The sequence below is a fragment of the Miscanthus floridulus genome, chromosome 19, assembly GCF_019320115.1.
Source record: "Miscanthus floridulus cultivar M001 chromosome 19, ASM1932011v1, whole genome shotgun sequence".
In the NCBI taxonomy this organism is placed as follows: domain Eukaryota; kingdom Viridiplantae; phylum Streptophyta; class Magnoliopsida; order Poales; family Poaceae; genus Miscanthus; species Miscanthus floridulus.
The window spans coordinates 102,231,502-102,256,420 of NC_089598.1; the positions used below are offsets into that span (position 1 = coordinate 102,231,502).

Below are 24,919 nucleotides of genomic sequence, written 5' to 3' on the forward strand. Positions count from 1 at the left end.
TACTCCAATGGCATCCACCTTCCAACCACAAGGCGTCACCTCGAAAGAAATGTGGAGTAGGAACCTAACAAGGAAGCACTACTGCAAAGTGCAAGCTCTTGATCGGAAGCAATGGATGCTGCTCCGGCGACATTGGCGGCTGCAGTTGCCGTCGTCCTTGCGGTTGTAGCATCGGTCCCTGTACTGCTCCGTCTCCTCTCTGCCAGCGCCGGCGGCAAGAAGACGAATCCGAAAGCACCCCTGTCTCCGGGCTCATTCGGTCTGCCTTTCATCGGGCAGACGCTGAGCCTGGTCCGCGCCCTCCGGGCCAACACCGCCGACGACTGGCTCCGGCGGTGTGTGGCCACGTACGGGCCCGTGTCGCGGCTGCGCCTCTTTGGCTGTCCGACGGCCTTCCTTGTCGGCACCTCCGCCAACAAGTTCATCTTCACCAGCGCCGGGGTGACCGCCAAGACCCCCGAGTCCTTCGCCCGGATGGTGGGCCGCCGGACGATCAGGGACGTGGTCGGCGACGAGCACCGCCGCGTCAGGGCCATGATGGTGCAGTTCCTCAGGGTGGACGCCGTCAAGAGGCACGTCGCCAGCATGGACGGCGAGGTCCGGCGCCACCTCGACGCCGAGTGGCGCGGCCGGGGCACCGTGGCCGTGATGCCGTCTATGAAGTCGCTCACCTTCGACGTCATGTGCACGGCCATCTTCGGCCTCGGGACGGGCACCGTCCGCCGGGAGCTCTGGACGGAGTTCCAGGAGCTGGTGAGGGGCATCTGGGCGGTCCCGGTGAACCTGCCCTTCTCCACAATCCACATACAGCCGGTGCCTCGCTGCGAGCCAGCGTGGGCGGCGTGCCGTCACCGGGGTCATCCAGGAGAGGAGGTCCAAGCTGGAGCGCAGGGAGAGCTCGCCGGCCAGCGACGTTGTCAGCCTCATGCTCGCGGAGGGCCTGCCCGACGAGGAGATCATCGACAACGTCATGTTTCTCATGGTCGCCGCGCACGACACCACCGCCGCCCTCCTCACCTTCCTCATCCGGCAGCTCGATGCCGACAAGGACGCCTACGACAAAGTTGTCCAAGGTAATTACCTTCATCATAGCTAGCTCTAGCATACACGCTGACGCTGATGGTTGTTCTAATCCATGGACGCTGGAATGAATTCGATTAGAGCAAGAAGAGATCGCGCGGAGCAAGGCGGCTGGGGAGGCTCTGTCGTGGGAGGGCCTCGGCAGGATGTGTCAGCACCCTTCCTCCTGAGGCGTCTCAAGACAATGGGCTTCGAAGGAGTATGCGACGCCGGCCCAGGAGCTCTCGAGTATTCGGCCCACAATGGGCAAGCATCAGCTGTGCCTGCGAGCCAGCAAGGGATAAGTAGCGCTAAGGCGAGAAGGAGAGATAAGCTTGTAAACATCAAACCAATTTCTGTTATTCTATCGCTACTCGACCGGCCCTCGTCGGTCCGGGCACTCGTACCATTGTTGTCCGTTCTCGAGCTCGGCATCTCGGCGGCGATTTGCCAGGGGTGCTGACAACTAGTATCAGAGCTACCGTTCCTCGGCGGAGCTCTGGAGTCGGCGCACCCACACTACACGCGCCTCTAGCGAGCTCACGGTGTGATGGAGCCCAACGTGAAGACGGCGTTTGAGGAGATCCTGAAGCGGCTCGATTCAATCGATGAGCGCTGCGGGCGATGGGAGAAGACGGCCGCCGACAGCGAGCAGGAGCGCAAGGAGCAGGGTGCCGCCATGGAGCACCGCGTCGCACACCTGGAGGAGGCGATGTCCGCCCAGGCGAAGAACTCCGCGGACCAGATCCGGGGGCTGGAGGAGCTCGGGTTGACCATCGGCGACCGCGTCGGCATGCTGGAGCGCTTCTGCGGCGAACAGTCCCACACCGCCATCGTCGCCGACAATTGGGGCCGCGAGATCAAGCAGCGGATCGAGGATGTGGAGTACCGCGTGGGCGACCTCGAGCTGATCCGGCTGCAGGAGCTGCACGGCGACGGCGGCGATAGGCTGGCCACGCTGGAGGTGGCTGTGGCCGCGATTGAGGAGTGGCGCCCCTACTTCGAAGGTACCCTCGACGACATGCAGCTGGAGGTCAGGCGCCTCAAGCGGGGTGGGGATCGAACTCCCCTAGGAATCGCTACGGCGCCACCAGGAGTGGAGATCTCCCCAGAGCACGCACCAGATCACCAAGCTTGGGATCAAACTCCCCTGGGAACCGCTACGGCGCAACCAGGAGCGGGGTACTCCCAACCCGGTGGGCTGGCTGTCGGCAACTCGTCGGCAGCCGACGAGAATCACGTTTGGCCCAGTGGGCACGGCTCTACACCAGTGGCTCGGGAGCGGGGCTACGGGTCAGTCACGACCCTGGTTCCGACCCCGAACAATGGTAAGTTCGAAGTTCATCCGACCCAGTTCAATTCATTTTCACATTCAAAGGGTCATGATACGCAGCCTGTTGCTCACTTCCCAGTTCATCCTCATACTCGCCCACAACCGCAGAACATTCATCATCATCCGTTCTCCCACCATAATCCTCCACTTCAACAGTCCAATCCGCCAATTCACCAACCCAATCCACCAATTCATCAACCCAATCCGCCAATCCCTCATCCTCTTCCGCCAAATCATCATCCCAATCCACCCAATCTCCGTTCCAATCTACCAATCCACCATCCACCACCACCCATTCCCCACCATAGTCCGCCACTACAGCACCAGAGTCAATCTCTTCCTCATTCTGATCCTCAGTTCAATTACTACTACCCTCCACCTCACTACCAAATTCAGCCCTACTATTCCTCTTTGGCTAAAGAGCCTTCCACCTTCCAATCCACCTTCCCATCTCCATCGTCACCTCATCATGTCCCTAGCAAGCTTCCAAAATTTGACTTCCCACCCTTCTATGGTGATGATGCCCAGCTTTGGATTACGCAAGCCCAGACTTACTTTGAAATGTATTTCGTTGATCCTAGCGTGTGGGTTCGCTGTTCTACTATGCAATTCAAGGGGGCTGCGAGCCGTTGGCTCCAGTCCGTCGATCATCTTCTCAAGGATCTCAGCTGGTCCGGCTTCTGTGCCTTGATTCATGAATGTTTCAGCCGTGACCAGCATGAACTTATTCTCCGCCAACTCTATAACATCCGCCAAACCTCCACTGTTGTTGAATATGTGGATCGGTTCACCGAGGTGGTCGACCAACTCAAAGCATATAATCCCAACCCCGATAAGTTCTACCTTGTTACTCGATTTGTCGATGGCCTGCGCGACGACATCCATTCTGTCATACTTGTGCAGCGCCCTCCTACTCTCGATGCTGCTTGCACTCTTGCGTTGCTGCAGGAAGAGGCGGGCGATCAAGGGAAACGACGGGATTTCAAGAAGCCAGAAGGTGCAGTCGCTGCCAAGTTCGTCAGGGGCGCATTGCCTTATTAGGCACCGCTTCAGCGTCCCCAGGCGAACGCACCGGCTGCTGATGACAAGAAGCAGGCTACCCGTGGCGTGACCATTGATGCAAAGCTGGCTGCCCTGCGTTCCTTCCGTAAAGCTCAAGGTCTCTGTATTCGCTGCGCCGAGAAGTGGGCACCTGGCCACCGGTGTGCCCCTGTTGTCCAACTCCACGCGCTTCAGGCAGTGTGGAACCTGTGTCAAGATGAGTTCTCTGACATAGAGGAGGAACCAGTCCTAGAGCCGGCCGTTGATGAACAAGATGTTCAAGTTTGCATGCTTTTGTCGGCAGCAGCTGTCTCTGGAGCAGCAGCCCCTCGCACTATGCAGTTCATGGGAAGCTTGGCTGGTCGTGAGGTATTAGTACTTGTGGATTCGGGGAGCAGCCATTCATTTCTCAGTACCTCTTTTGCCCAGGATCTGGTTGGTTGTTCTTTGTTGTCGAAGCCAGTTTCTGTTAAGGTTGCTGATGGTAGTACTATCATCTGTAGTTATGAGTTATCCTCAGTTGAATGGTTAGTACAAGGGTATGTGTTTACCTCCACTCTGAAAATCCTGCCGTTGGGACATTTTGACATCATAATCGGCATGGACTGGTTGGAACGGTTCTCTCCTATGAAGGTGCATTGGGGTAACAAGTGGATGACAATACCCTATCAGCAGTCACAGTGGCGGACCCAGGATTTAAAACCAGGGTAGTCCTAGTAAAAAAAATTCTTGTGCAACACGACAAAATTCAAAGAAAAAGTTGGGTAAAATGGCTATAAATTAACCAAATTGAGATAATACAATTGAAAGGTTCAAAACTTATATAAATAGATCCGAAACTTGCACAAATAGATTATACATAAGATAAGGTCTTACATAAATAAGAGATTACAATACAAGTTCTAGTTCAAGGCTTTTGCTTTGCGCTTTCTCATTGCCATGAAAGCATGAACTATGCCATCCTCGCTTACATTGGAGAATATATCACGCTCAATAAAGGTAATCAAACAATCATTCAATAACCTATCACTCATACTATTTCTCACCTTATTCTTCGCTAAACACAATGCAGAGAATACTCTTTCAACACATGCTGTCGCCACTAGTAAGATCAATGCCAATTTAAGGGCTAAGTACACCAAACCATAAAATTCATGTTTCTTAGTGTCAACAAGCTTGTTAGAGAGCAAATCCCTAACCAAATTTACATTCCAGTGCTCACAGTCGAAACCTTTACAGTCCAATTTCCAATCTACGACTGTAAACCTAAACTAACATTACTCAAGCATTTAGTTGAAGAACATCAGACCTAATAACAGATTAACAGCACAAGCACAGCCCAGATTTGTTCCTCGAAGGACGAAGCATACTGAACCAAAGTTGACGACGGGCCAGCTCCAAGATTAAAGAGCTTGGGTTGCAAGAACCAGCATTGTCCATACGATTTTAGTGTGAGAGATAACTTCACCGTCTACTAGGTCTAAATGTACCTAGAATCTCGTGCCAAGCAGCCACCGGAAAGGCTACTGTTACCGGCGGCGGTCAATGCAGCGGCCAGGACGGATCTAAACCCCTAAAATCCAGACGGATCTCGGACCACGGACACCCAGCGAGCCTCCAAGTGAACAAATTGAGGAGGAAGAGAGATCTCCAGGACGGCAACTCACCAGGCAGTGCGTCCAGGACAGACAGACACAGACTGTGCTGGCCGGCGTTGGCGCACCACTGCCGGACTGGCGGAGAGGCGGAGCGGAGTAGCTGGCGCTGCCGCGCTGGACGCCTGGACGGCCGCTGGGCGCTGGCAGGGCGGGCCGGCGGGGTGGGGGCGGCTCCGCGGCTGGCTCTGCGGTCGCGCACGCGGCACGCCTGACTCGCGACTTCGCGAGCGTCAGGAGGGAAGGGAGTGGAGTCACGGAGACGGCTTCGCTCGGCCGCTCGCCGGTCTTGACCGGGAGAAAGAGGAGCAATGGGCCAAATTTTCATGGGCTGCGTGAAGTACTAAAAAATTTTTGGACCAAATTCCAGGGTAGTCCTGGGCCTACCTGGACTACCCATTGGGCCCGCCACTGAGCAGTCACATGTCACCCTACAGGGAATCACTGATGAGTACCCCCGCTGTGCATTTGTACAACTATTCCAGATTTATGATGAAGCAAGTTCTCACCAAGTTTCGGATGTGCTTCCAGAAGTGCAGAGTGTACTGGATGAATTTCAGGCCCTCTTTGCAGCACCATCTGAGCTGCCCCCACGACGTGCATGCGACCACCGCATTCCTCTTGTTGCGGGTGCTCAACCAGTGGCAGTTCGTTCTTATCGGTATTCTCCGGCACTTAAATCAGAAATAGAGTCCCAAGTGACTGAGATGCTTCAATCAGGCATGATCCAGCCTAGTACCAGTGCATTTTCCTCACCGGTGTTGCTAGTCCGAAAGAAGGATAAGTCTTGGAGGTTTTGCGTCGATTACCGGCTCCTTAACTCCTTGATTGTGAAATCCAAGTTTCCAATCCCGGTCATCGATGAGCTATTGGATGAGCTTTCTTCGGCCTGCTGGTTCACTAGTTTGGACTTACGTGCTGGCTTCAATCAGATTCAGTTAGCTCCCGGAGAGGAACATAAAATGGCATTCCAAACTCATTGGGGACACTTTGTATGGACTGTAATGGCCTTTGGTCTGACAGGGGCTCCGAACACATTCCAGGGTGCAATGAATGTGACTCTGAAACCTCTCCTCCGCATATGTGTGCTCATTTTCTTCGATGGCATACTTATTTATAGCAAGACCCTCAAGGAGCATGTGGAGCATATCAGGCAAGTGTTTCATCTGCTGGCAAAAGACAATTGGCTATTGAAGCGCTCTAAGTGCCAGTTCGCACGGCAAAGTATCGCTTATTTGGGGCATGTGATCAGCGCAGAGGGGGTGGCCACGGATCCATCAAAGATACAGTCTATTCATTCATGGCCAAGTCCTACTGATGCCAAACAGTTACGTAGTTTCTTGGGGTTAGCCGGATATTACAAGAAGTTTGTGCGGCATTTCGCCATCCTGGCCAAGCCTCTTACTGATCTGCTCAAGAAAGGTACTATGTTCCTGTGGACATCAGTACATGATGGGGCGTTTACTTCTCTCAAGAATGCATTGGTCATTGCTCCGGTTCTTGCTCTTCCCGACTTCTCTCGTCCATTTCAAATTCAGACCAATGCTAGTGACATGGGAGTGGGTGCAGTTTTGCTCCAAGATGGACATCCTCTTGCTTTTATAAGCAAAGCTCTAGGCCCCAGAACGAGAAGTTTGTCTACTTACGAAAAGGAGTATTTGGCTATCATGGTGGCTGTTCACCAGTGGCGCTCGTACCTTCAGCACGTAAAGTTTGTGATCTTCTCGGACCACCGCAGTCTGTCCCATATTGCTGATCAGCGACTGCACACACCATGGCAGTTGAAGATGTACACCAAGTTGGTTGGGCTTCAGTACACGGTGGTTTACAAGCCGGGCACCTCCAACATGGCTGCTGACGCCTTGTCCCGCCATCCGGCTCCTCCTGCGCAACTCAATGCAATTTCCTATTCCACACCAGAATGGCTATCTGAAGTCGTTGCTGGGTACGACAGTGATCCTGCTTCTTCTAAGTTGTTGCAGTAGCTAGCAGTTGCTCCTTCTTCGCACCCGCCCTTCACGTTGGTCAGTGGAGTTCTCCGTTACCAGGGCCGCGTCTGGATTGGCTCTAACCACAAGCTGCAGCAACAGATCATTCAGGCCTTCCATGATTCCCCCTTGGGTGGACATTCCGTCTTTCCGGTCACCTATGCCAGAATCCGCAAGCTGTTCGCTTGGAAGGGTCTCAAGTCCGATGTCAGGGAGTTTGTCAGGGTTTGCACCACCTGTATTCAGGCTAAACCAGATCGCTGCAGGTACCCTGGACTCCTTTCTCCCCTTCCTGTGTCGACTGAATCCTGGCAGGTCATATCTCTTGATTTCATTGAAGGTCTTCCCCAGTCGGGTTCTGCTAACTGCTTGTTGGTAGTTGTCGATAAATTTAGCAAGTTTGCCCATTTTATTCCACTACAACACCCTTTTACAGCACAGCAAGTTGCTAAACTCTTTCTTGATCACATCTACCGCTTGCATGGTCTGCCCACACACATCATTTCTGATAGGGACCGTATATTCACAAGCAATTTTTGGCGTGAACTTTTTCGCCTGGCACAAACTTCTCTATGCATGAGCTCTGCTTACCACCCACGATCCGATGGGCAAACCGAACGAGTCAATCAATGCCTTGAAACTTTTCTTCGTTGTTTCTTCCACTCTTGTCCCAAGCAGTGGATCCGCTGGATTTCCCTTGCCGAATTTTGGTACAATGCTTCACCTCATTCTGCTCTGGGCCACTCTCCTTTTGAGGTCCTTTATGGGCACCCCCCATGTCATTTTGGCATATCCCCTGATTCAGCCATAGAGAACTCTGATGTGGAGACCTTCATGTCTGAAAGACAGGTCATGATTGCTGCTGTTCGCCAGCACTTGCTTCGTGCTCAACAGCGTATGAAACTTCAGGCGGACAAAAAGCGATCTGAGCGATCCTTTTCTGTTGGGGACATGGTGTACTTGAAATTACAGCCGTATGTGCAGAGTTCTTTGGCTCCGAGGGCACACCAGAAACTCAGTTTCCGCTACTTTGGCCCCTACAAGATCCTCGAAGCAATTGGTACAGTGGCTTATAAACTGGAACTTCCTCCGGGCTCATCCATCCACCCTGTATTCCATGTGTCCCTGCTTAAACCAGCGCCACCACACAAGTCACAGGTATCAGCTGACATTCCAGAGAGTGATTTTGGTCTTCAGGTTCCTGAGCTCATCCTCAAAAGGCGCCTTCATCCTCGCCAAAATGGTGCTGTGGCTCAAGTTCTGGTGAAGTGGTCTAACATGGATGTGGACCTTGCCACCTGGGGAAGATGCTGAAGCATTGCATCAGAAGTTCCCTCTTGCGCCAGCATGGGGGCATGCTGGTTCCCAAGGGGAGGGGGGTGTTAGCACCCTTCCTCCTGAGGCGTCTCAAGACAATGGGCTTCGAAGAAGTATGCGACGCCGGCCCAGGAGCTCTCGAGTATTCAGCCCACAATGGGCAAGCATCAGCTGTGCCTGCGAGCCAGCAAGGGATAAGTAGCGCTAAGGCGAGAAGGAGAGATAAGCTTGTAAACATCAAACCAATTTCTGTTATTCTATCGCTACTCGACCGGCCCTCGTCGGTCCGGGCACTCATACCATTGTTGTCCGTTCTCGAGCTCGGCATCCCGGCGGCGATTTGCCAGGGGGTGCTGACAGGATGCGGTACACCTGGGCGGCGGCGCTGGAGACGCTGCGGATGGTGCCTCCGGTGTTCACCATGATGAGGAAAACGGTGGACGACGTCGAGTACGGCGGCTACCTAATACCCAAGGGCTGGCAGGTGATCCACGCGGCCAACATGACGCATTGGGACCCGGCCATCTTTCCGGAGCCCGGCAGGTTCGACCCGGCTCGGTTTGAGAACCCGTCGGCGGTGCCGCCCTTCGCCTTCGTGCCGTTCGGCGGCGGCGCACGCGTCTGCCCCGGGAACGAGTTCGCCAGGGTCGAGACGCTAGTGGCCGTGCACTACATCGTGACGCGATTCAGGTGGAAGCTCGCCGCCGGCTGCGACTGCAGCTTCTCCAGGTTCCCGCTGCCGTACCCGTTTGAGGGCCTCCTCATTGACATCGAACCTATTCAGAAATGAATGCTCGCTCGGTTGAGCAATCGCCTTGTAAAGTTCAGTCGCAGCCATAGTTCACTTTGCTGGATGTACATGCAGGTTTACTGGCTGTGAATTTGCAGGATAATTTTGGGTTACTTGGCAGTAATTAAGCCACTAACCTGAAACTGAACCATCTGCGAATCTACAGTTATATTTTGAGTTTGCTCGATGTACAAAGTTAACTGAATTTTACATACAGAGAAGAATCCTAGTTACCCTCAAAATTTACAAAATGTACAGCACAGATAACTTTTTTTGTTTTCCATTTTTTACTATGTCAAACGTTCACTCTTGTGGCTCTGTACATAGAGCAATGCAGTTTGTTTCAGTTCTGGCACCTACTGTTGTCGGACAAGAATAGGTACCGGAATCTTGAATCGAATGGGATGACGCTGAAACTGCACACTCCAGGAAGGCGCTGCTTATGCAACGATGACATATCTTGGATTGCAGCGACTTGATCTATCGTTAGATGACGGCAGATCCAGTCGGCGAGCAGAGAGTCCTCCACAATGCCCTTGGCATAGCTCTGCAGTAGCTTGGGGACTATAAGCTCTCCCTTGTCATTGATACCAACTGATGCTCGGATGTAGTCTCTCATTGATTCTTGAAGCTTGGCTCGAACATTTTCAGCAGAGAAAATCCTTGCCTGGGTGATAGGAAATTACCATTCCCAAAACATGAATAGGGAAGAACTCGGTTGAAGTATTCTGGCACCTTTACTGTGCACACTGGAAACAGAATTTCTTGTTAACAGAGTTCCATTGTTACTCATTCACTTACCGCAGGAGAAGAGAACATCCCACAACAGAGTGCAAAGAGCACACGGGGCTCAGTATCATCGATTGAATATTTCTTGAGATTCTCTGATGTTTTGAATTTGTGAAGGGCCAGCATCAAGGACTGTAAAGGAGGAAAATAGTAAGATGCATTTTTAACTTGTATGATGAATAAAGGAACCTGAAACTGAGGAACAGAGTTCTACGAGTTGTGGCCGGTGCACTGGAGTCTTCATCTTCAGAATCAAAAACTCTATTTCAGCTGCACTGACAGGCTGCCCGCCGATCGTGTAACAGGCCTGCGATATTATCTCTAGCTTGTCAAATTACTATATATTGGAAATTCAGAGAAAGTTATAAACCAAAGAGACATTTAATCAAACCTTTTGCATTAGTGCGAAAAGCTTAATGTCATTTTCAGGGACACCGTATGCCAAATAAGCCTAGTAAAGTTCAAGTAAACATGCACGGTGTTCAGGGTGCGTACTATTTTGACAATAATGAATGAAAGAAAACATCAACTTCTATCTCTAAACATGTAACTTAGTGACATTCTTAAAAAAGGTGATAGATCATACTTACATGCATTATTAATGCATTGTACAGGTTAATCCAAAATGCTAACCGTTCATCACAGTTCATACAAGAAGGGTCAACCTTTGATAGGTGCTCCACAAGAAATCTGCAAAAGGAGAAAGGGAGGAATAGTTACTACCTCTTAGTTGTAAAATTTTCAGCATTCAATGTGTTAATTATAATCAATAACTGAAGGCAACTGTTTAACTGGAAACCTGAACTTTTTCAGAGCTCCAGATGCATATTCAAGTTGTTCATTGCCAATATACATCCAAGACACTTCAGCTACTGAACAATAGCTTCCAATGTCTCTCCGTGCTTCCTTCCCATTAACATTGTATGGGTCAAAGTTTCTAACATCATCAATAATACCATCATCATGGTTCAAGTCAATTGAAGGACTGCGCAGCACTGAGGCTATTACAGATGAATCTGACAAAGTAGTCAATGTTGAACCAGACAAACGTTCTGCTGATGAAGATGAATTAGCAAAAGGCTCCTCTGGTGATATCTTGGAAGATGTAGATAAATGAAGGAATATATCTTTCATGGAGCGCACCATCTCTTCAGAGAGCTGATTTGGATTATTCCACAAATTTCCACTCATGTTGCTTTTCTTCAAATTTGGCTGTCTAAATGGTAACACATCTATCTTCTGATCTTCTTTGCCTTCTTTTTCGGTAGAGCATGCCTCTTGCATCTGCAGGGATACAATTATATTTTTCTTAACTGAAAACTTAATAATTCATAGGTCCCAAGATGTGTATGTAAAACTGAGAAATATGAATGCAGTGGAGAGTAGGACCTCTTCATCTTGGTGTTCCAACAGTCCAGTTAAAGAAACATCTTGGTGCTTTTCTAGCAGCATGTTTAGAGATACCCGTTCTCCATCTTCAGCGTCTTTTTCATCATCCTGTTGATCTTCAGGTTCAGTTGAAAAATCTTCTTTGCATTGATAATCTTTGAATCTCAATTCTCTTAACATTTGTTCGGGCTTAGAAAATTGACAAAGAAACAGTCACTAATTTCACAGTAAAAAGATGTAATTCTAAAAAGAGATTTAAACTTTGAAGATAACTTACTTCTTCCCCTGTAGAATCGCAAATTGTGGAGGCTTGGCAATCTGACGCTGTAGGTGGCAAGCATCCTGGCTTATTTTCTGCAAGTAGCCTTTCATTCCTTGCATGACATAACTGATAATGCAGGTGATTTAGATCCTCCTCAAGCTTTGTGATAGCGATTTCCAAAGAGGATATGCTAATTAATAACTCGTGAGCCTTTAAAACAGATAGGATATCATAAGATTGCTGGGTCCATGACGAGTGTCACAAACAAATGAATACATTAATATCTAATAAAAAGTGTGCACCTTGTCTGGAAGCTTTATAGACGACTTAAGTATCAGCGCCGCATTATATGTAATGGCATCTGCCAACGCCAGATGCAAATCAATCTCTTCTTGAAGTTGACTTTGCAATTTCTTAACCTGTACAGGTATGTCAAGATTAGAGTATTACACTTAGTACACAATCACATCTGGGAATATCTGCCTTTTATTCTTTTGAACTTGCAAAAAATATTCTCTTGTCATAGAAGCTGTTCAAGCTTTCCTTATCAAAGGTGTCCATGGAAAACTGCTTGAACCACAATGATGCTATTACTGATGAAGTTAAAGGTGCATGGGAAGGCATGAATAAAAAAATGCACATTCTTTTAACGAACTTTGTATATTCAGATAACAAAATTTAGAGAATGGATTTCATCAGAGGGCCACTCTCATCAGCAATTTTCAATGACGCACTGGCCACTGGATATGCCCACGGCCAATATCAGCCAGCTTCCATTTGAAAGGAACAGAGCCCATCACGACTCCAAACAAAGCTGAATTCTTTCAACTGAAAACATCATGCTGCAAAATTCAAAATTGTAGAGTTCATAAACCAAGGAAAACACACTCACTTCCTGCTCGAGCTGCGATCTGTACCGCTGCAGGATGCACCTTCGCGCCCCTTCCCTCTTGGCAGTAGCAATGCTGGTATCATCCTACAAAGAAAAACACAAACACCAGACCAGTACTGCCATCAGATTCCACAGATCACCTGAAACAGTTTGGGAACCAATGCAAGAAACGAGGCATTCCATCCGGCGATACATCCGAGGCAGGAAAGTGACAACTCCACAAGTACAAACAGAGCCTCGCTCCGCAGGGGCTTCAGGTCCGGCTCCTGCAGGAGCTTGTGCCAACACGCCTGTTTTGAAAAGGGCTCTGCAGGGGAAGGAGGTCAAGAGCGGAGCCAATTTTTTGCACTGCGCAAAGAAAGCTTAATAAAAACGAGGTTTCGCGCGGCTTCTTGCTGTGGGTTACCGTGCCCTAGTGCGGAGAATGAGCCGTTTTGCCAAAGTTTTTCAGAACAGCTATCAGTACTTTAGAAAAAACAGCTCCTCACAGAAGCCAGAGCCAGAGCTAGAACCATTTTTAAAAGAGTCAGAGCCCTACCCAAAACAGCCCACCACGGTGGAAGAACTAGCACCAAGGGAAAGCGAGATAAATCTTGTCTGGCCCACCTTCGAACACGAACGCGAAGCAATCAGACAGTCGTCTGGAGCTGATGTGCTACCTCACTACCTACCGATGCACAAGACAACACCGCAGATTCTTGCCCATGTTTTTGAGCGCAACAAAAAACAATCCTCGAACGATGAACCCAAGTTGCACACTGAAAGATGGCAGAAGCACGAGCGCATGCGAAGGCGGAAGAAAAACTAAAGAGTCAAGTACACTGTCGGTCCTTAAACATGTGGTGTTGGGTCGTTCCGGTCCCCAAATTCTTAAAACGGTCGTCCCTAAACTTTGTTCGGATGTCATGGTGGTCCAAACAGGTCTAACCCATACCCATATGTGGGGGGCCACCTGTCAGTTTCATCTTCCTCCTCTCTCCCCTGAGCTTCCTCAAACCTCTCTCCCGAGCTCACGGGGCGACGCGCCCAGGGGCGGGGACGGCAGGGCTAGGGGCGCGGGCGGGCTACGCGGACGGCCGCGCGAGGCGCAGGCGTGGGGAGGCGCGCGAGGCCACGGGCCTGGGGAGGCACGGGCGATGCGCAGTGCCGTGCGGTGGCGACCGGCGCTGGGCCGCGCAGACGGCCGGCTCTGGCGGCGCGAATCGGGTGCGCACGCACGACGGAAGCTCGCGAGGTTGGCGAGAAAGGGGGCCGCGGCTTGCAGAGGGAGCCGCGCGGGGCCGGCGCGGATGAGGGGCGCGCGGCGCGGCCAGGGGCTCGGTGCCGCGGGGGGCCGCCGTCCACCAGTGCGAGGCGCTGGTCGCGGAGGCCCAACCGCATGCGTGGAGGCTGCGCGAGCCGCGTCGCAGGAGGCCACCGCGGTGCGTGGGCTCGGTGCCGCGCGGGGTCGCTGGCCGCCTGCTGCAGGCATGGAGGACGCGAGGGGCTTGGCGCCGCGCGGGGCCGTCGGTCGTAAGCTTCCTGCCACATGCGCAACCGCGAGCCCTTCATCCGTAGCCATAGCCGCTTTTCGCGAGCTCGCCATCGCCATGCTCAAGCGCCTCAACGGCGGGCTCCACACCCTTGGTGCTGTACACGTCCATGCGTGCGCGTGGCCTCCGTGTCGCATGCTGCCGCCGCCGCGCGCGCCGCGCGGCTACGCGTGGTGCCCCTGCCCCCGGCCGTGCCCTGAGATGGAGAGGAGAGAGAGGTGGAAGATAGAGATGACATGTGGGTCCCACCTATCAGCGACCCCGTTAGTGACAGTGTAGACCCGTTTGGACTATTTTGACACCGAACAGAGTTTAGGGACCTCAACAATCCTTTTAAGAGTTCGGGACCGGAACGACACAGTATCGCAAATTTGAGGACCGGCAGCGTACTTTACTCAAAACTAAAAGAGGGAAGGCTTTGATCATAATGGGAAACGAAAACTAACCCCGGAGCAGCTAGCCGATGGCGACAAGGACGCGTCGCCGGTCCCCGGGTCCGCCGAGGCGCCGGGTATCCTCCGGCCGCCGGCCATCCTCCGCACCGCCCTCTGGATCGTCCCGCCCCTGCACACACGCAGACGAAAGGAGCCAACTTTGAGCACACTCCAAGACCCGACGAAGCACACTTGCAAGTTTGAGAGAGGGACTGACAGGGTCACGGAGCGCATCTTGTCGGACGCCGCGGCCGCGGCTGCAGCGGCGGCCAGCGCGTCCTCCGCGCGCACGCACAGCATCCAATCCGCGCCCGCCTCCAATTCTTTACTCCCCCTCCTCCGATCCCCTAGCTGAGCAGAGCCGGGACAGAGCAAATGACAAGGCGACCGCCGCCGCAGCCGCGGCGCATATGTGTGCACGCACGCACGACACAGCCGCAGGCACAGCCCGTGGGCAGGCAGGGCAGCCACTGCGCCGCGAGTGCACAGACGGACACGGAGCCTCAGCTACGCTGCACACTGTGCTGCCGGCTGCCGCAACTATCTCGGCAGCTCGTGATGACAAACGAGAAGTGTGGCTATTATGATGATGATGGCTGCCATGACTAGCTCCACTCCACCCGGAGCTAGGTATCGCTGGGTCCGACTTATAAGCCACTGTTTATCGGTCAACGAGTAATATTTTTTCTTATATTAAATCAGTAAACAGTATTTTTAGTTAGGTATTTGGTTTCTAATTGTTCTCCTTAAAATTCCTGTCACATCAAATATTTAGACATATGTATGGAGTATTAAATATAGACTAATTACGAAACTAATTACACAACTTGTGACTAATTTACAAGATGGATCTTTTAAGCCTAATTAGTCCATGATTTGACAACGTGATGCTACAGTAAACATATACTAATGACAGATTAATTAGGTTTAAAAAATCATCTCGCAAATTAGCTAATATCTATATAATTGGTTTTTAATTAATCTATATTTAATACTCTTTATTAGTATATGATATTCAATAGTGACATGAATTTTAGAAACGACTAAGGGATCCCAACACCACCTAAAAATCCAGACCAGCAGGACGAGTAGGAGTAGGCGACGGATGGATGGGCCAGTGAGGGTCAGGGTCAGACCCACGCCATTGGCGCCACACCTGTCGCTTCGCTACAGTAATAATTGCCTTGACGAGAGACCTGGCGACGCAGAGGACGGCGTGCGGGGCAGGGGGTGGTAGCTGGTCGGGCGGGCGTCAAAGCGCAGCGGAGTGGTGGTAGATAGGGCCTCGTTTACTTTCTCTTCCTAAAGCTTACTTTCTCTTCCTAAAGCGGAGGGGTGTTTGGTTTTATAGTCGCTCTTAAAATTCACATCCTATAGAATATTTAGATACTAATAAAAAATATTAAATATAGATTAATGGTAAAACCAATTACATAAATGGAGGTTAATTTACGAGATAATTTTTTAAGCCTAATTAATCTATCATTAGCAAATATTTACTGTAGCACCACGTTGTCAAATCATAACCTAATTAGGCTTAAAAGATTTGTTTCATAAATTAGTCGTAAGTTATGTAATTAGTTTCATAATTAGTCTATATTTAATACTCCATGCATGTGTCCAAACATTCGATGTGACATAAATTTTAGGAGACACTGCAGAAACCAAACAGAAACTTACTTTCTATGTCATCAAATATTTAATACATGCATAAAATATTAAATATAGACTAAAAATAACTAATTATATAGTTTACGACTAATTTACGAGACGAATCTTGTAAACCTAATACTATAGTAACACATGTGCTAATAACATAATAATTAAGTTTAATAAATTTCTAACGGATTTTATAATTTATTTTTTTTACTAGTATTCGAACAATGGTGTGATATCCGCTACGAGACATCCAAACTTTTGGTTCTGGATTTAGGAGACCCTAGTTCTCTCAGGCTGGTCGGTTCTCTCTCCTACTTGCTCGCGCGTGGCCGCCGGGTCCCCCGGGCGCGGCGCAGTGGGGGAGAAGGGGAGTGAAGTGGGCGAGGGCGGAGTTGGTGTGCCAGGGGAGCAGAGGCCCGGATGCTTCGGCAGCTTGCTTCTGCTTGCTTGCGCTTCAAGTGGGTGGGCCTCCCGGGAAGCCGTGAGGACTCAGGTCAGGACGAGAGCACGGGCCTGCTGTTCGGCTTACCATTTGTTTCACTTTTTTTTTAATTAGAGTAATATTTTTCTCTTAAAATAATTTAACTAGAATAATATTTTTTTAAGCTAGCCCTTGTTTAGATGCCACCAAAATTCCAAATTTTTTCACTCTCTCCATCACATCAATTTTTAGCCACTTGCATGGAGTATTAAATGTAGGTAAAAAAAATAACTAATTACACAGTTTAGTTGGAAATCACGAGATGAATCTTTTGAGCCTAGTTGATCCACGATTGGACAATATTGTCAAATAAGACGAAAGTGATACTATTCATCAGTTTGAAATTTTTTCGGTAAAACGAGCAGAGACAGCGATTCTTGGGGAAGTGTGTCGACCTAGCTGACGAGCATGTCACCGCGGACGAGGTTTTTATTATGATTCCTCTCTCATCCACGTCAGAGAATAGCTAGCCTTCCTAGCTATCGTTGGGGACGCCCTATGGCTTTGGTTCGGATCTCGTGTCTTGCACATGAAACTTCCGAGGTAAGTGACGTCCGTACCACGCCACGCCATCCGGGTAGGGTGGGGGTGGCTCCTCACTCCAGCAGCCCAGCTCCAGCAGGATCGGGATCTCCGCCAAGAGTGGAGCGGAGCGCAGCTGCAGCCTTGCGCTCGCGCCCGCGGCCGGCGGGGACCGCACGCGCTTTCGCCTGCGTCTTCCCGTTGGTCTTCCGCATCAAAAGATGAGTGAGGCCTGTTTTAAAAGATTCAAAAAATTTTGCGCAGTATTCGTCACATCGATTTTGCGCACATACATGGAGTGACTAAATGTAGACGAAAAAAAAAATTAATTACACAGTTAAGTCGAGAAATTACGAGACAAAACTTTTAACCTAATTAGTCCATAATTAGACACTAATTACTAAATACAACGAATGCTACAGTGGGCTAAAATCCAAAATTTTTTGGATCTAAACGGGGCCTTATATTTTGCCATATCCATCCGGCGGCCATCCCCACTGACTAGGAGGTCAATGCCAGGGTGTTTGTGCTCTGTGACAGTGAGTGACTGAGTGAACGAGTGACAGTGTTTTGTCTTGGTCATGTCATTACACTTGCTACAGTGCTACTATTTACCTCCCATCACAGGCTATAATTGGAGGAGAGAAGAGGAAGAGAGAAAAGGCTATAAGTTATAGTCGGCTTAGACAAAAAAAAAAATTAAGAAACTACATGAGAGAGATAAGTGAACCATATATTAATACCGAATAGCTAATTATTATACGGATAGGGCTGGGAGTCAGGCTCTCTTAACCTAGTCTTGATTGTGGTCTATAGTTAACCGACAGCTCACGACCGTTTACAGCGTTTGGTCCCATTCACTTCAGCTGAAAAAACAAACCAAAACACAGTTCCTGGCTGATTTGTTGTGAAAGAAAAACATGATTCCAGCTAAAAAAATAAGCTGAAAAATACGGATTATAAAACTAAGGGACATGCCCTTCGACAATACCATTCTTTTTTTTCCGATGAAACTTTAGTTCCAGTGTTGCACCTTTAATGTTCAAAGCTTTAGTCACTGGTCACTCGTTTGATATGAACCACGCGCTGCAGGAAAGGATGTTTGGATTTTAGCAGAGACAAGCAGACATGGCGTCAAATCCATCGTCCAGTGTTTGCCAAAACGTTGGCAGAAAAACTGGGGCTAATTTGAACAAGTCGTCGTAGTAGTAGAAGGATGGAGTAGAACCGAGTTTTTTTTTAGGATACAGATATACCATGAAACAAGAAAAATCTGTAATCCACATGTCTATCACCATTTCCTTTTTTAGAGAGGAATCACCGAGACCTGTTCGACTTACCCAGAAACCGACTTGTTCGGCTTATTTTTTCAGTCTGAAGTAGTGTTTTCTCTTTCACAATAATTTAGCCAGAACAGTATTTTTCACTCAGTTTTAGCCAAGTTTCAACCAGCCGAACGACGCGTTGAGACATATACTGGAGATATGTTCCGATTGTAGCAAACTCTTGTCAGGCCTAATGAGCTCATGTTTGATTGGAGCTGCATCCACTCCACTACAATTCACAGAGAAAACCTAGAAAGCCAACAATTTAAGACAGACATGGGCCATGGCTGAGGAGCCGAGCCCTATTTTGACCATCAGTCGACAGGGAAAACATAACCGGAAACAGAAAGCTCATCTCCTCTCAACTCTCAAGAGAAAAAGAACACTACAGTGTCCTTAAGTTCCTTAACACTAGATTTAAAAACCATCTGATCCATGGCTTGATTCGCGTCAAAATGCTCTTTCCCCACTACGTTGATATTTAAAAAATGTGTGACTTACAACTCTATAAATTGATTTATTCAGGGAAAGAGGAAATATCTATTATGCCAATTATGTTAAAAAGTGAGCAATATAAGTAAATTTTATTAGTCTTAGTACTAAACAATAACATCTGATGCTTATGTCTAATGTGATTCTAAATAATGTGTCAATGTGGGTTGGTGGACTAATTGCAACATAAATTATAGTGAAAACTAAGTTTTGGAGACTTGTCCCTAAACAACAACATAAAAAAAAAGAAACTAGAGAGAGTATAGGGACCTTGCTCTTGGTGCTCCATGAGTTTTGACGAAGCACCGGTTCACGTTAGGGATGGCATGAAGACTGTTTTCATGGGTCTCGGCACCTATATTGGCATCTCAACATATCTTTAGGCGTATTTTTGAGAGATTTTTTTAGATAATGGAATAAACATCCGGCTTCATCCTCACTCAAAGGTGATGAATCAGACCAAATTATTACAAAAGGTTCTCACACTTACGTTTAAAGCAGACTCACAAAAAAAGACAGAAAATCAATTCGCAATCCTAGACATACTAGGCCATCCATAAGAGGAAAAAAATGTCAAAGCCGATGTCTCTAGGGTCTGACAAGCTTTGTAGATATATTCTTTCTTTTCTTCACTTCGCTACAACTGACCCCAAAAACGGAACCAATATGTTCCCCTGAATAAGACCTGCAAATATATTCTAGGACTGCACTTATCAAAAACACTATCATTTCTAGTGAGCCATAAGGACCAACAGAACACAGCCGCCCCTGCTAGTAATAACAAGCTTAAATCTTTCCCACACTGTTTATATCAATTCCCAAAAATGTTTTCTACAGTACGGGTGGGGTAATGCCAAACACCATATGCAACGCACGCCAAAGAAATTTAGCATAATTACACTAAAAAACATACTCCCTCCATATCGTATTTAGGTGTCGTTCTGGCCAGTTGCGGCAAAAGAAGTCGTTCACGATAACGAGGGCGATTTTGGACGCGATTACCCCTGGCTAGGCACGCGCGCCGCCCATTCGCATGGTCTCCTCGTTATTAATCGCGAGCTCCTCGATTGAAGAGATCGCCTCAGCACGCAGACCGCCCACAGCACGCCTACTTCATCTCCCTCACTCTCGCCTGTGGATTCCGGCGGCTAGGGTTTAGTACTGTTTGGTTCGTTTCGTCGCTATGGAGACCGACGGCGCGCGGGTGCTGGTCGCCGCGGACGGCGTCGGGCCGGAGTCGGAGGTGCTCGCCATGGAGGACATCGAGCCGGAGTCAGAGGAGGTCGCCGCGGAGGACGTCGTCGACCCGCTGCTGTCCGTGGACTCCGACCCGCTGTTGTCCGTCGCGCTGGATTCACAGGAGCCGGATGAGGTCATTGTGCTACTCGCCGCGGATGGAATCGTGCCAGATTCGCAGCAGGTCGCCGCAGACGGCGTGACGCTGGACTCGCAGGAGCCGGATGAGGGCAACATGCTGGTCCCCGCGGACGCGCGTGGCGCTGGACTCGCAGAAGCCGGACGAGGTGGTGCCGGAGTCGCAGATGCCGCCGGACTCCATCACGCCGGAGTTGCTGGACTCCATGGAGGTGGTGCCGGATTCCTTGCCGTCGGGGGCGTTTGTATGCGGTCGCTGTGGAGGCATGTTGTTCTGATCCTCCATCGGAGGCATGTTGAGATCGAACGCAGCGGCGTCGTGCTCGTCGAGGTCGAACGCAGCGGCATCGTCGTCATCTTGAGGCTCGTCGAGATGAAACGCATCGGTGGCGTCACCATCTTCGTGCTCGTCGAAGGCGAACGCAGCGTCGTCGTCGTCATCTTCAGCGCCGAGCTCGTTCAGATCGAACCCAGTCCACAAATCAGCCATGCTAAGCTAAAGATATTGCTCAGTACTACTCAAACGAAGTGGCATGAAGAATAGATGAGGCGTGATGAACTGAAGGACTGTGGCGCTTTATTAAGCTGTCTGCAGGTATCCCAAACGTCGCATGCACGAGCGCCAGGCCGAAAAAAATGAAAAATTGAATGGCACGAGCGCCCAAACTCGATGGTACCATGCCAAAACTAGAAGCAAACGCGCGCCCAGGCGTGAGCGCGCACGGACGGACTCGTTCGCACAGTAGCATGCAAAATCGCCATGCAAAATAGCGAAGAACCTGGGACCTTGGGGGCACTAACAGCACTGCGCTAGCCACTCCAACTCTGATTCGTTCTCGTATACAAAGCACCCGCAAGCGTATTTAATAGGGGCAAACAGAAAAAAATACCCTCTAATTAATGACTCCTTGGTAATCACACTCATGTCATAAACGACTTCTAATTACGATATGGAGGGAGTATGTTGAATAGTCTCAAAATTACTGCAGAAGCAACAATATTTGCTTCCCTTGCCAATTTCTTTTAGCTAGGTTGCCTTTAGTTAGTATTACACCCTTTTTGAGGAACCAAAGAAAAATCTTGATTTTAAGTGGCAGTTTGACACGCCAAATTTCTTGTGTTACTTTGATGTCGTTAGTGATGAGGTATCTATACATCGACCTAACCGTAAAACTACCACTTTTACTTAAGGTCCATGTGATAATATCCTTCCCTTCTTGTAGGTTTACATTCGCAATAGTTGCAATCAAATTATTCCATTCCAGCAATTTATTTCCAATTAGTGTCCTTCTAAAAGAGATATTAAGGGGAGTAGTGCTGAATACTTTGACTACTGTTGCATGTTTTTTGCAAACTATGTTGTACAAGTTTGGAAATATGTAACTGTAAGGTTGGTTCCCTAATCAGGTATCTTCCCAAAACCTAATTTGGGAACCATCCCTTAAGTTGAACCTCACCAAATTCAAAAATTGATCTTTCATTGCCATTAAGCCCATCAAAAATAAGAATCACCAGCTTTCTTACTAACTTGGGAAAGTGTTTTATTGAGAGATTAAACTAGCAATTGTTAGGATTGCACTAATTATTAAATAAATAAAGTTATTTTTAAAATAAATCTAAAAAATATGATAGACATAATAATTAAGTTAAAAGGCCAGCTTAGTTCATTCAAATATTACCGCACCTAACCTTAGTTACATTGTCTATCACAGAAAATGGCAAGTAAATTTGAAGACACACTGGCGGCGAAGTTTAACAGAAAAATAAGTCTATGAGGTATAAAATAGGGTGCTAAGAAAGTATATCACCTCATAGTTTCAATAGTAAATCAAATAGTTGCTTAAAAACTAGTGGTATATTGACGTGACTCTGTTTGTCGACGAACCGAACATGCCTGCGACTGGGGTGTTTGGACACTAGGGGGACTAAACTTTAGTCCTTGTCACATCAGATGTTTAGATGCTAATTAGGAGTATTGAATATTTACTAATTAAAAACAAATTACACAGATGGAGGCTAATTTACGAGACAAATCTATTAAGCCTAATTAGTTCATGATTTGACAATGTGGTGCTACAGAAAATATGTACTAATTATGGATTAATTAGGTTTAATAGATTCATCTCGCTAATTAATCTACTCATGTGCAATTAGATTTATAATTAATTCATATTTAATCATCTTAGTTAGCATTTGAACGTCCCATGTGACAGATTTTCTTGCTCCAAAAGTTCCACAAGTGCTACGCTTAGTCAAAGTCACTGTTCAGCAGCAGTACTCACCAGTCACCTGACCTGACCGGTTGACGCGTATAATGATGCACGCAGCGACGGTGACGAGGTTCAGAGCAGGAGAGGCTCAGGAAGCGGCCATGGCGAGCCCGTTGGTCAGCTCGAGCGGGCTGTGGACCGTGCTCGGGCAGGCCTCAAACGTGGCGCAGCTGGTCGGCGTGAACGCCCTCGGGCTGGTGTCCATGGTCGTGCAGGCCGCGCTGGCCGCGCGCCGCCACCGCGACGCGTGCCGGCGCCTGGCGCAGCACGTGGATATCGTCGGCGGCCTGCTGCGGGAGCTGGTGCTCGCCGAGCTGATGCGGCGGGAGGCCACGCGGCGTCCCCTCCAGCAGCTCCAGGACGCCCTGCGGCGGTGCTACGCCCTCGTTACGGCCTGTCAGGACTGCAGGTTGTTGGATTGATCTCTCATGCCATTAGGCCCAACGGTTTTTGGGTCTTTGTTCTCGCATCCTAATCGAGGACGTCCAATCCTATATGGTTGGTGGATTCCCGTCGCACAGCGCTATAAAGGAAAGGTGAGGGCCGGGGCTCGCAATGCGAGGTTCACCGCGCCGCTAGACATCCCACCGACATCCTAATCCTAACCCGATCTTGAGAAGGGGCGCTGCCAGCGACGGGAAGCACCACCGACGCCAGCAACGCCACCCCGACGCACACGCCGCCGTCAAGGACGCAACTGCACCGACTCCTCTCTCCACCGAACGTCGCTGCCGGCGCGCAGATGGCATCCGTGAACGAGGCCGCGGCCGGCGCTTCCACCACTCCGACTGCTTCGACCACTACGACATTCGATGGTCTGCGACTTCCTACTCCACCTACCCCTTTTCTTCCTTTTATATCTCTGTAGTTCATGCATTAGGTTTTGTGTATATACTGTAAATCTTGAACATGTATTCCTATTCTGTGTACCCGATCTGGTGAACTTGACTCGATTGAGTCCTAAGAAATCTAACAATGGTACCAGAGCTAGATTAGAGAAGAAACCGGATCGAGAAAAAGAAAATAGAAAGAAGAACAGAGACATTCGATTTCGAATCGGGCGAAAGAAAGAAATCAAATCGAACCGATTTCAAATCGGTCAAAGTAACCCTAACCCTAACATGAATGGATGAATGGGGTCCTACCTGGGTCCTCATCCCGCCGACGGCATCCCCACCGCGCGGGACAAAGACCGAGCCGTCGGCCCTCGCCGACGTGCCGGACTGGAACCCGAACCCTAGATCTAAATCCTTTCGGATAAGAGAAAATCAAACCGCAAATCCGAAGAGGGGAAAGGGGGATAATCTTGGAGAACTCGAATCAAACAAAAAAACGAATCAGGTATCCTCTTTTCGGGTGAACGAGTGAAAAGAAAAGAAAGAAGATAGAAATCGAATCCAAAGGGAGAAGAAAGTCTACCTCGCCGCGCGTCGGATGTCCCTTCGCCGGCGCGGGAGAAGAAGGGCCGAGCCGGGGGGCAGCCGCTCGCCGGGCTCGGCCAAGGGGGCGCCGCGGCCAGGCCGCTCGACGGCGGCGTGCTCACCCGTTGGGGAGCACGTGCGCCGGCGAGGGGGCCGGCGACGGCGCCATGGATCGCCCGCTCCACCGCCTTTGAGTCGCTCTCGGTTGCGCTCGCCTCGCTGCTGCGGCTGAGGAGAGAAGAGAGAGAGCTGCGAAGAAGAGAGAGAAAGGAAACAGTCGAATGAGGTTAGGGTTTGGGAGGACGCGGCCAGGAGCGTTTTTGTTCGCCTGAAGACGGCGCGTAGCCGTCCGATGAATCCAACGGCCATGGATGCTCGGGCCGTTGCCGGCCCAGGCGGGCGTGAGCACGCGCGGCACTTTGTCGGCCTAGGCCCAGGTTGCGGCCTGGGTGTGGCCTGTGCGGGCGCGGACAGATGGGCCACTGCAGCGCGCACTGCTGGCTGGGCCGCGCGTATGGGCGAGCTGGACCGCGCTGGGCTGAAATGAAAAGAAAAAATTTTGTTATTATTTTCTAGGAGCAATTTTAATGCATATTTTTTGATGAATTTGAATGATTTTGATGCAATTTTTTCTGTGCAAATTTTATCCAACGATATTTTGCCAGAAAACAGTAAAGTACTTAGTGCTTCTGGAAAAATAATAATATGAAAAGATTATTAATGTTTCCGCTGTGCATGATAATTATTGTTCTCTTTGATTAAATTTGAACCAACGGGATAATTTAATCTTAAGAGAAGTGATGAATTTCTGATAATTTTGATGAGATTATGATGTTGTTATTTTCTGACCAACGTTGTTAATAACAATATTATAATTTTGATCCATGAGAAATT

At 49.3% G+C, this 24,919-nt stretch overlaps 1 protein-coding gene and 2 pseudogenes across 4 annotated transcripts; 2 read left to right on the forward strand and 1 right to left on the reverse strand.

Moving 5' to 3' along the window:
• Positions 1–98: 98 nt before the first annotated feature.
• LOC136525367 (cytochrome P450 716A1-like) lies at positions 99–9,183 on the forward strand (annotated as a pseudogene).
• A 153-nt stretch (positions 9,184–9,336) lies between these two features.
• LOC136528126 (uncharacterized) lies at positions 9,337–15,086 on the reverse strand. 4 transcript variants are annotated; one of them, XM_066521040.1, is made up of 12 exons: positions 14,699–15,086; positions 14,494–14,611; positions 12,516–12,599; positions 11,926–12,042; positions 11,639–11,749; positions 11,362–11,469; positions 10,772–11,256; positions 10,563–10,662; positions 10,364–10,423; positions 10,187–10,279; positions 9,985–10,104; positions 9,337–9,850 (listed from the first exon to the last, which is right to left on the reverse strand). In XM_066521040.1, exons 1-12 carry the CDS (start codon positions 14,779–14,781, stop codon positions 9,527–9,529), a joined length of 1,803 nt encoding a protein of 600 aa, XP_066377137.1. In that variant the 5' UTR covers positions 14,782–15,086; the 3' UTR covers positions 9,337–9,526. The 4 variants fall into 4 exon arrangements, with proteins under 4 accessions (XP_066377137.1, XP_066377136.1, XP_066377135.1 ...); XM_066521039.1 differs by having other exon boundaries at positions 11,362–11,550; XM_066521038.1 differs by having other exon boundaries at positions 11,639–11,833.
• A 7,573-nt stretch (positions 15,087–22,659) lies between these two features.
• LOC136529862 (cysteine-rich receptor-like protein kinase 10) overlaps positions 22,660–24,919 on the forward strand; it is a 34,749-nt pseudogene continuing 32,489 nt past the window's right edge.